This window comes from Eurytemora carolleeae, unplaced genomic scaffold (assembly GCF_000591075.1).
Source record: "Eurytemora carolleeae unplaced genomic scaffold, Eaff_2.0 scaffold796, whole genome shotgun sequence".
NCBI lineage: Eukaryota > Metazoa > Arthropoda > Copepoda > Calanoida > Temoridae > Eurytemora > Eurytemora carolleeae.
This window is the reverse complement of record NW_019396713.1, coordinates 128,708-140,876: the sequence shown is the minus strand read 5'-3', so window position 1 is coordinate 140,876 and position 12,169 is coordinate 128,708. Positions and strand designations below refer to the sequence as shown.

General features: G+C 33.9%; 1 protein-coding gene across 1 annotated transcript in view; it reads left to right on the top strand.

Moving 5' to 3' along the window:
* The first annotated feature begins 1,126 nt into the window (after positions 1–1,126).
* Positions 1,127–12,169, top strand: part of LOC111707684 (ubiquitin carboxyl-terminal hydrolase 38-like) — a 22,406-nt gene continuing 11,363 nt past the window's right edge. The window contains exons 1-15 of the mRNA XM_023480822.1: positions 1,127–1,211; positions 1,717–1,783; positions 2,566–2,661; positions 3,993–4,062; positions 4,165–4,267; positions 5,103–5,161; positions 5,746–6,139; positions 6,377–6,489; positions 6,884–6,933; positions 7,452–7,553; positions 8,385–8,438; positions 9,156–9,254; positions 9,654–9,808; positions 10,280–10,921; positions 11,692–11,812. Of these exons, the coding sequence (XP_023336590.1) occupies positions 1,746–1,783; positions 2,566–2,661; positions 3,993–4,062; positions 4,165–4,267; positions 5,103–5,161; positions 5,746–6,139; positions 6,377–6,489; positions 6,884–6,933; positions 7,452–7,553; positions 8,385–8,438; positions 9,156–9,254; positions 9,654–9,808; positions 10,280–10,921; positions 11,692–11,812 (2,096 nt within the window). The 5' untranslated portion in view covers positions 1,127–1,211; positions 1,717–1,745. The remainder of the gene's footprint in view (positions 1,212–1,716; positions 1,784–2,565; positions 2,662–3,992; positions 4,063–4,164; positions 4,268–5,102; positions 5,162–5,745; positions 6,140–6,376; positions 6,490–6,883; positions 6,934–7,451; positions 7,554–8,384; positions 8,439–9,155; positions 9,255–9,653; positions 9,809–10,279; positions 10,922–11,691; positions 11,813–12,169) is intronic.

Sequence of the window (12,169 nt, the reverse complement as noted above, 5' to 3'; positions counted from 1 at the left end):
TTATTGTTTATTTTTTAAATGATTTGATTAGATGTGATTAGATGTGATTAGATTTGATTTGATTAGATTTGATTTGATTAGATGTGATTAGATTTGATTTGATTAAATTTGATTTGATGTGATTTATTGATTTTTTCCGGTCTAAGTCGTATGTTGCAATTTTCTCAATTTGTATGGTCGCTACGTTCTTCGGTATTAGTCGTTTTTAACAATTTTCTCCTTATAGACGCAACAGATAGAAGTAGATTAGTAGCGATCAAAAGCGCTTTTTTATCGCATTAAGCCTATACCCCCTTTCATTTTTCGCGAACACTCCCTTTAAAGGGGGTGGGTGGGTTGAAGGATGTCAACCTAGAGATACAGTTTACTCAGGTATCCAGAATCCTTACACCCGGTGCACTACATCCAGGGTTCAATAATAGAACATGCCCGGGGCGATTAACAACAGACAACCCTAGGCGAGGTTGAACATATATCATTTAGGGGAAGTACTGATGGGTGTAACTTTCCTGGGGTCCAGAACAACCCCAGCAGCTTTAAATAAAGAAATGAAATAAATCTGAACTGAGACTCAGGTTTGAACACAGGGTTCAATTTTATGTTGCGGTTCCAGTCCAGTTTTGGTTGCGTTTATTTACAAACAACCAATATACAATTGTGCACCCACCGAAAACGAGTTCATTGTATATTACGGAATTTGGTGTATTTTGAGTACAAAATTTTCTTATGGCCTTACCTTGGTTTTATGGATGGGTCTGTTTTCATGTGTACTAAAAACCCGCGAACATCTTTTTTTTTTGGGGGGGGGAGAATTCGATCTATTTTATTTGCTTTATCTAATTTTGAATTACATCATTGTTAAGCAAATAATAATTTTTTTTTACTTTTGTTAACTGTTTTACTGTTTTTACTCTTTTACTTTACTTTTACTGTTTTTTTTCTATTTTAACCGTGGCACTGTCAATATTTTAACCTGCACCTATTTTGCTTCCTGAAGTTATACAAAAAAAGTAATAAGTGCACGGGTTCAAGAATAACTTAAAATCTCATTTGAAGCGATAAATTGGCGAAAAATAATCAGATTTTTTTCTGGATATATATTTGTGTTATGTTTCCTTGTTCAGAATTCTTGTCTGGAAAATCGTGGAGCTCTGGTTCCATTATTCAATACAGTTCTATCCTTACCAATACAAGCTCTTCACATTTTGTAGGTCAGTGTTTTGTATATTTTGGACATTTTCCGATAAAATTGTCAAATTCTACTTTTTACTGATCAAAATCTAGTTTATATGGATGTAAAAAAATACCCCCTCCCTTTGTTCAACTGACCGCTCGATAGTATAAAATCTGAAGCATCTAATGTAACCGTATAGTGTAAACTTAGCTGCAGAATGGGAGCATTACCATATTTTCAAAACAGGTAGATTCAGTTGAATTTGAATTGAAGTTGTTCAATTAGAATTATTGTATTCATAAAGATATATGTGTTACAATTAAACACGTCTTTTATTAAAATAATTCGACAAAGAAACATTTAGAACATAAGCTATTTTCCTGGTTTTCTAAAAGTTAAAATGATGAATAAAATCGATTTTGCGTACTTAGAACAACTCATGGTTGTTTTTTGAGGACTTCAATCTTCTCGCTGATTAAAATATTTAACATTTCAGATTCTCTTTTCTCAGACATTTATTATAATTTCTATTTTATTTAAAGGTTTGTTGAACCTGGAAAATACCTGTTATATGAACGCTGTTATTCAAGCTCTCTTCATGGCCAAGCAGTAAGTCGCAGATTTTTCTTAAAGAGACAGTCCGCGTAATTTTAAGTAACTCTTCTCAAATTAAAGGGATACTTGTCCGAATCACAACGCTTGCCGTTCAATCTATATTTGATTAACATTGAGGAAGATAAAGTTGTTTTCTTAAAAACGAAATAAATTCTGAAGATTTTTCTGCTCCGTATCTTTTGCTTAAATCAGGAAATTTGTATAGAAATCGGAATTGAGCATTGTCAATTTTCAAAGAGTAAATAATGATATTTTCAATTTAAATCATAAATGACAAGGCAAAATTTATTATTGTGACGTTTTGAGTCAGGCATGTAAATAGATTAATATAGCGGGTTACTTAACGTTTCTTCGACATTCTCTGTAAAAGAAAACATGATGATAAAGATTATTTTATCGCTGGAGTCCTCTTAGTAAATATTGCTGTAGATGGCGCTAGTGACAACTTTAAGATGCCGTCATTTTATATTCACTCTTGACACTTGAACTTGTCACTCCACAAGGGATGAACCTTTTTGCAATTATTTTGCACAATGATGACATTCTCTCCTGATGCTTGCAAAATCAGCACTTGATGGTAAAATATAGTTTTCAATCTGTCGTAGAATATTTGCGAAATTTTATTCCAATTGTCATCTACTGAAATATTGCTTTGACGGATTCGTGATTTGAAATTATGGAACATGTCGGAACTCGACATTCAAATCTGAACTTAAATCTGATTTTCTGACAGTAAATATACTCGGTTTAGGATCTTTATAATAAACATTTTTCAGGTTTCGTTTGACCTTGCTCGGCCTTAGCTCACTTTCTGGTCAACCTGCCTTACGAAGTCTTCAATCTTTACTGGCCTTCCTGACATACAGTCATAGGTTAGTAACCTTCCGAACATACAGTTATAGATTAGTCACCTTCCTAACATACAGTCATAGATTAGTAACCTTCCTAACATACAGTCATAGGTTAGTAATCTTCCTAACATATTTTCATAGGTTAGTAATCTTCCTAATATACAGTTATAGATTAGTAACCTTCCTAACGTACCGTCATAGGTTAGTAACCTTCCTAATATACAGTTATAGATTAGTAACCTTCATAACATACAGTCATAGGTTAGTAATCTTCCTATCATACAGTCATAGGTTAGTAACCTTCCTAACATACAGTTAGGTTAGTAACCTTCCTAACTTACAGTCATAGGGTAGTAATCTTCCTAACATATAGTCATATGTTAGTAACCTTCCTAACATACAGTTATATGCTGGTAACCTTCATAACATACAGTTAGTTTAGTAACCTTCCTAACTTACAGTCATAGGGTATTAATCTTCCTAACATACTGTCATAGGTTAGTAACCATCCTTACATACTGTCATAGGTTAGTAACCTGCCCAACATAAAGTTATAGGTTAGTAAACTTCCTAACATACCGTCATAGGTTAGTAACCTTCCTAACATATTGTCATAGGTTAGTAATCTTCCTAACATACAGTCATAGGTTAGTAACCTTCCTAACATACAATCATAAGTTAGTAACCTTCCTAACATACAGTCATAGGTTAGTAACCTGCCCAACATAAAGTTATAGATTAGTAACCTTCCTAACATACAGTCATAGGTTAGTAACCTTCCTAACATACTTTCATAGGTTAGTAATCTTCCTAACATACAGTCATAGCTTAGTAACCTTACTCACATACAGTCATGGGTTAGTAACCCTAACATACAGTCATGGGTTAGTAACCCTAACATACAGTCATAGGTTAGTAACCTTCCTAACATACAGTCATAGGTTAGCAACCTTCCTAGCATACAGTCATAGGTTAGTAACCCTAACATACAGTCATAGGTTAGTAACCTTCCTAACATACAGTCATAGGTTAGCAACCTTCCTAGCATACAGTCAATAGGCTAGTAACCTTCCTAACATACATCATAGGTTAGTAACCTTCCTAACATACATCATAGGTTAGTAACCTTCCTTACATACTGTCATAGGTTAGTAATCTTCCTAACATACAATTATAGTTTAGTAACCTTCCTAACATACAGTTATATAGCTTAGAAACATTCCAATTTAAGTCATTGCCCCATAAATAATTTGATATTGCGATTTTTATGCATTATTAGTGGATTTTTCAAACCCAATTTTAAAACGAAGTTGATACTATTTTTACCATGCAGTACAATTGTACATATTCAGGAATCTGTACACACCGAGAGAGTTTCAACGAACTGCTAACCCGCCCTGGTTCACGCCGGGTAGACAACATGTAAGCTGTAATATTTTCCGGGGGGGGGGGGGGATTTTGAAGTTTCAGAAAGAAAAAAAATGTTACAATATTTTAAGAAAATTTACCGAAAATGTATTTCAGGACTGTTCTGAGTTTATGTCGTATTTGATGGATATATGTCACGAGGAACAAAGAGCTTCATTCGCTCTCTCCAATAGTATGAAACAGCACTATATCAATAAAGGTTTAATAGATTTGTACTTCAATATTTCAATATCATAGGACTTTTACCGATTTTGTAATTTAGGAAAACTGAAAAATTATAGATATAGATTTGTTATGCATTGTATATTGTATTGTATATTGTATTGTATTTAATATCTATATAATATATGTTCTTAGTTAAATTGTTACATCATCCTAGATGATAGGTCTGATAAAGTCAAATTAAATCAAATTAAAACAATAAGTTAAAATATCGAACCAGTAGATTCACCAGCATTTCAAAGTTCAACTACCTCTCTAATCATGAAATATTTGCAAGTTCAACTGCCTCTCTATTCATGAAATATTTCCAAGTTCAACTACCTCTCTATTCATGAAATATTTCCAAGTTCAACTACCTCTCTATTCATGAAATATTTCCAAGTTCAACTACCTCTCTATTCATGAAATATTTCCAAGTTCAACTACCTCTCTATTCATGANCTTCCCCTCCAAGCGCAAAGATGACAATGCTAATTTCACAACGATATCCTTAAAAGCTTGTTCTGATCAAGTATGAATTAGATATTGTTACTATTTTGTAAACTATTTATTTTCAATTGTAGTTTCTATCTACATAAGTAACTTGCGCATTTCTCCTGCAGGAAAATATATAGGAATTATTATTATTATTCTAGACCTAGAAAACTACCATATTTTCCACATCATACAAAGGGTTTAAAGGATTTCAAGGATAACGTTGTAAATCGGGCATTGCCATTTTTGCAGGGAAGGTCACTTGAAATTACGTTTACAGTCCCTTTAACACAAGAAAACCTAGTTTTGCCATCCTCTTGAATATAAATATTGTCTAGAGCTTGGAAGTATAACAGAGCTACCCGAGGTTGTTTCAGAGCCTACTAGTCAAGTTGAGGTATAAACAGTGTGTTAATGTAATTAAAAATCGGTTATCTTGACCCTTTTTTACTAAATACTTCATACCACCCCTGAATTTAATCATTTTTCTTGAAAAATCATATTTTTTACCCAATCCATCGAAATAACCCCTTTAAAAAAATACACTCAGAGCTGAAAACTTTAGAATGAGATATCCTTAATCCCGATTACTTAATCTGAGTATCCAATGAACACACTTGATTTTCTTCTTGAGCGGTTCTTTCTTGGATATGGTAGAGAAAAAATCAAAAACCGGTTTTTCTAAATTAGAGAGTCCCTCCCGTTTCTGTATATAATCTTAAATGGCGCGCAAAATTTTTAATTTATCGGCTTCTTATTCGCGACTCTGATTGGTTGAATTTTACACACTTTTCAGGATACAAGCTTACAAGATTAGGTTAGTCCTTGATATTAAGAAAAAGAGAGGATCAAGCATTATTCTCGATACCCATCATTCTAAAGTTTTCTGCTCAGAGCAAACAACATCTTGGGAAAAAACCAGTTTTTAAAGGGGGGGAATTTTCAAGAAAATATGTTCCCCTGAAACTTTTTTATTTCTAGGATTGGAATATGGTGGGAGGAAGCATGTCAAGTCTCTGTGCCGAGGTAGATAGTCAAGATGATCTTAATCTTATTGGAACAAGTAGGGATGAATTAGATTTAATCGGAGATAGTCGGGATAACCTGGACAGAGTTGGAGATAGTAGGGATTATCTGGACAGAATCGGAGACAGTCGGGATAATTTAGGCAGAATTGGAGATAGTCGGGATAACCTGAACAGAATTGAGGATTCCTCTTTTGACCAAATGATGGGGAGTACAGAGAATTTAGAGACTGACAGATTCGATGAAAATATTGAGGATGTTCCCGAGGCTGCCGAGGACTGTGTTGAGGATGAAAATGAGGTTAAGGATGTGGTGGGAGAGCTTAGAGGCAGCAGAGATAATATTCTGGGTAGGTTTAAATATATTTAATGTCAGAACATCATCATCAGTATCATCGGTAATCATTATTATCATTATCATAATCATAATCATAATCATAATTATAATCATAATTATAATCATAATCATAATCATAATCATAATCATAATCATAATCATAATCATAATCATAATCATAATCATAATCATCATCATCATTATTATCATTATAATTTTTATAATTAGTTACATCATTATTATTATTTAGTGTCCAGTAGCCGTGAGAATATAAATACTAGCAGAGAGAACTTGAACACCAGCAGATCCAATCTTGATATTAGCAGAGAAAATTTAAATACTAGCAGATCCAGTTTAGCAGATGTAAGTTAATTTTTGAGCATTTATGAATCATTATACAAGTACTCATTACATTTTGTGAACATTTTGTTTAGATTTTTTTGCTTATTTTTCATCATTACCATTTTTGCTTAATGTTAAATAAGCAAATTTTATCGATGCTCAGAATTACAAAAAATTGTCTCCAAAATTTTTTGATTTTCGTAAAATTTTGAAAATCCTTGTAAAAAAATTGTAAATCCGCAAAATTTGTTATTTTTGTATAATGGAAGAGAAAATGCTGGAAGATTCAGCAACAGTTAAAGTTGAACTAGTTTAAAAAAATTTTCCTTTTTGTTATTTTGTTAGCTTTACCTTTAATGTTTCTCTTGCGTTTTTCTTTTTCTCAAAATTTTTGTAACCTGGCTAAATTTACCAGGAGGACCGACTGAGTCGAGTAGGGAGTAGAGGAAGCCTGGGATTGAGCAGGTTGGATATTCAATAACTTAAATATTTAATAACTTAGATGTTCAATAACTTTAATATTTACTAACTGAAATATTCAATAACTTGGATATTCAATAACTTAGATATTTACTAACTTAAATATTAAATAACTTAGATAATTACTAACTTAAATATTAAATAACTTAGATATTTACTAACTTAAATATTTAATAACTTAGATATTCACTAGCTTAAATAATTAATCAGATATTCCATAACTTAAATAATTAAACAAGTGGGGGGGTGGGTTATCTCCCCATCTCTTCCTTCGACGATACATTGCACAATGTACATACAGTACATTTATGAATAGAATGAATTCCCTTAAAACATTGCAATAAAAACGTTTTCCTGAATGTGACACAAAATGGAACGTTTTAACGTTTTAACGAACTATAACGAACTATAACGTGCTACCTTAGTTTTTAGTACTACAACTATAATGAGTCGTTTTCAACTTAGTTTACATATATCAATTCTATTAACTGCTCTTTGGTTAGATGGTGTACAGAGGAGAACCTTTCATCTTCCTCGGGTTCTAGGGAGGTTCTCAATGTCTCCGGGTCTAGGGAGGTTCTAAACCTATCTTTCAATGACTCTAGGTAGGTTTAATGTAGGTTCTCAATGTCTCTGGGTCTAAGATGGTTCTAAACCTATCCTTCAATGACTCCAGAGCCCGCGATTTAAAAACTTTGGCCTGAGCCGTAATTTCTTAAACCCGACTTTTAAGACCCGATCTTCAACCCAACTCTGACGACAGCTTGTGTCACGTGATTGACAGCTGCAAGATCTTAGGCTCAACTTAGGAGTTAGGCCCAATGAAAATAAAACCGACCTTGGTTGGTTTTAGTGGAGAATAAGGCTCAATGTTGAGTCTTGTTCTCATCAAAACTCGAAATGCGCCAATTCCAATCGTGAAAATCCGCCAAATAGAATATTAAACCGGTTTTTGAACTCAACTCTGTGGAAAATAAGATTCAGCTTGAATCCGAAAGCTCAAGCCGTAAATAAGGTCCAACGACAGCTTAAACCCGAGCCGTATTTTCCCAAAAAATTTTAATCGCGACTCAGGTAGACTCCAGGTAGATTTCAAGGTTCTAAACATATCCTTCAATAACTCCAGGTAGGGTAAAGGTAGGTTCTCAATGTCTCTGGGTCTAGGGAGGTTCTAAGCCAATCCTTCAATAACTTTAGGTAGGTCAAAGGTATGTCCTCAATGTCTCAGGCTCTAGGAAGGTTCTAAACCCATCCTTCAATGACCCCCTAGGTTCAAGCAAGGTTCTCAATGTCTCAGGTTCAAGGGAGGTTCTAAACCCATCCTTTAATGACTCCAGGTAGGTTTCAAGGTTCTAAACCTATCCTTCAATGACTCCAGGTAGGTTTCAAGGTTCTAAACCTATCCTTCAGTTCAAGTCATTGTTTTATCATTTCAGGAGTGCGCTTAATATACCAGACTTAGACGCCAGACAAGGAGTTAACAAGAAAAGGTAAAGAAGCTTCTAGTTTAGAGATTTGTTTCTAGTTTCTTCTTCTTAGTTTATATCTGGACAGTTCCATGTTGGATTAATACCTAAACTTTTAATTTTTCTAGCAATGCTTGCTTAGGATCCAGATCTGATGGTTCTGCAACATTTTGGCTTCCTGGATCCGCATCCGCAAAAATATACGGATCCACGAATTCGGATCCAGTCCAAGGGACCAAAATATTAACCAAAAACTGAAAACAAAAATATCCACTTCTATTTTTTTCCAGTGCGAATCCAGGATCCGGTTCTGAATCCGCATCAAAATTAAAAGGATTCTAAGCACTGGCCAGTGGGTTATTTTTGGTGGAGCTTATCCTTGATGTCTCATTAAGATGGTTGACTGGTCATTATTATTAGTATTTCCGGAATTGCACTGTCACATAAACATGGTATAAATGAATAAGCGGAGTTAACGATAGGAAAAAGTATGTATCACTGGACTTTGCAATCTGGTGCTCTTTGTTATTTGGAGAGGGGGGGGGGGGCAAATTAAAAAGAAATTGAGTAACTACGCGCTAATGAAAATGAGGGAATACATCTCAATATGGTTTTGTACGCAAAATAATGAGAAAAAGAACAAGAAAACTAACTTTTGTCAAAAATGAGAGAAGCTGCAAATCCTATCCTTCTATATTTAAAATTAATAAAAATTCTAAAAATTTAAAAATATGTTTCTAGAATTGTTGATGAGAAATCTGAAGACGGGCATTCTAATTCTACAGATAGTGGGATACAGAGCGTGGAAGAATCTAGTCATGGAAGCCAAGATAAGATAAGGTTGGTTCTTCGGCAAAAAAAAAACATTTTTACAATTTTTCGTGAAATTATTGCATATCTTTTTTCTCGCATTCCGCATCCTTATTCTTCTTTTCGCAAAATTCATTTTCCCGAAAAAGTTTGCGAAATAAGAAAGCAAATTTTCGCATTTTTTCAACCCTACTCAGAATTCTTGATATTAAGTTTCATTAGTTATAGCCTCTAGCAAAACAAGTCATTAACGCTATCTTTTAATTTTATTTGATTTAATTTGAAGATAGCTCAGAAGTAACACTCTATGTCATTTTAAGTTTAAGTCACTAATAAAAACTTATCCCCCCTGAAGTGGCAAAACAAATGAATAGGACAGGATTCAAATTGTTTTAAAAACATTCATCAGTTGATAATATTTATGTCTAGTGATCATGCCGCGGAGAGTGGGAAAGAGAAGGAGAAGACAAGACCGGAAGTTCAGACTATAATTGAAAACTTTTTCGGAGGTCGTCTTCAGATTACAGTGCGGTGTCATTCATGTAGCAAGGATTCGGTCCGGGAGGACTACTTCACTCATTTAGGTTAGAATAGAGAATAAATCTGAAAACAAATTTTGGTTCAAATGAGAGGAGAAAATGAGTATGAGGGTGGGGTATCTCATCTATATATATACTTTACTTGTCTACATCTGGGTGTCTGTTTGTCAGATTGTTTGTCTGTTTGCATCCAAATAACATCAATACGGCTGAACCGATTGGGCCCAAATTTTGTGTGTTATCTCACATGACCCCAGAAAAGGTTTATATATGCTCAGAATTTGTACAAAGAGAAGATGCGCACAGATAGAGCTACAAGACAAAATTGAAATAGAAGTTTAAGGTCCAGTGTACAATGTACATTTACAACAATTATAACACAATTACCCGGACAATTCTTGTTTTCTTTGTAATAAAAAAAACATAGAATATTAAAAAATATATATATAGAAGATACATATTAATTTTAGCCTCCTAAGTTTTAAGATTTTATTATTACAAACTAAAACTATTTAGGTCTTAGTTTTCCTGGTAAAGATGAGTCGGATGATAAGAGAAATAGCGAGAAGTCGAACCCTGAACCAGGATCAAAGAATCAACCTGAAACTGAGTTCAGTGAGAACTCAACTCATGGTGAAACTGAGATCACCCTTATCAAAGCTGGTGAAACTGAAACTAGTCTAAACTGTGATATTAAACAATCTGCTTCCGCCACAGCTCAGAAAACCTATCTCCAAAGTACAGATACAAACTCTAAACAAAGTTTAACGCTTGCTATAGAAGAGTCAACTAGTTCAACCCTAGCTAATAAAGATACCAACCTTGCAAATAACGAGTCAAACCTAGCTAATAAAGATTTAAACCTAGCAGCTAATGAAGATTTAAATCTAGCAGCTAGTGAAGAGGCAAATAACAATTTAAGCCTATCTGCAGCAAGCTCAACCGAACCTAGCACAAACCTACTTGTAACTGAACCCACTCTTAGCTCCAATCTCTCCTCCGAGTGTAGACTGGATATAAAGATATCCCCCCCTGATACCACAACACTATCCAACTCTATCCTGAGCGGAGTAAAGCCGAACCTGGCACATAAACCTGGAGTTATCAATCCGATGCAGAGTGATCTAACCTTGGATAATCTTATTCAGAAGTACTTAGGTACAATTTTTGTTTTTGTCAATATTCCGCCCTAAGTCTTATCCACTAACTCGAATTTTCTCATCTCTATATCTTTGCAACACAATGTCGGAGGTTTTAGAACTTTCAACTGTGAATTCTGTTAGATCAAACAACCATCAGGTTGCATATATATATAGGGAATAGAAAACTTGAGATTGTCGCTAAGACTCAAATTTAATAAAAATCTTTATTCACTTGCGGTCAATAGTTTTGTGGTGTAAATCATTATATCAAACAGTAATTCTTATCTTTTGCAGTTCATTAGATTATATTAGTTCATACTCTCTTGGATTCCCTGCAGAGATAATAAACCTTGAGATGATATGAACTTGTGAGCCTTATGCTGCATGTTTGATGCACTGTGCCTCTTCTGTCAGGGTCTAAATTTGACATACTTAAAGAAATGCAAATGTTTAGATCTAAAAATTTAGAAAACATTTCCTACTCCCACATTATGCCAAATTTTGAGCTTGAAAGAAAATATTATTTTTGAAAATATTGGCCAACAACGACCGAAAAACAAACCAACTGAAAGCACATCATTTTCTTGTGATTGAGTATGATTCACCACGCTGTGAAGGCAATCTGAGGGTTTCATCCTTTTAGATCTTTTATTTTTATTGTTATTCATTCATAGTGAATGTTAAGATTAACCAACGTATATTAGCGTTATTTCGTACACTAGTTTTGACCTCAGGTCAATTTTATACACTAGATTTGAAAAATAAATTATTTTTATTAATTTTCAGAACCTGAGCTACTGTCTGGGTGTAACCAGTATTATTGTGAAAACTGTGATAAGAAGACTGATGCAACCCAATCCTTTAGCATCATTTCTTCTCCCTTCTACCTCAATATCACGCTCAACAGGTAGTCATGGACACGGTTTCCATGTCTTTTTTTTTACATTCAAGGGAGTGACCGGCAATGTAAGGTAGTTGAACTTAGTATGCAGTGTTTTGTGGAAAACTTCTTTCGGATTCATTTGAGACATATAAAACTTTATAAAAATCTGTAAATCCTGAGTTTGAGCGCAAATTCGACGTTCAAAACTCCTACTTTGGGGGTGGATACGTTTTCAGTATTAGTTTCTTTTTATTTATTAAACATTGACGACGAAAAATAAAGTAAAAATTATACAGTAATCTAATGAGATGGTTAGAAACATATTTCTTAATAGAAATTTGTCAATAAATCAATGCTAGAATCAATTATTTCGTTTTCATC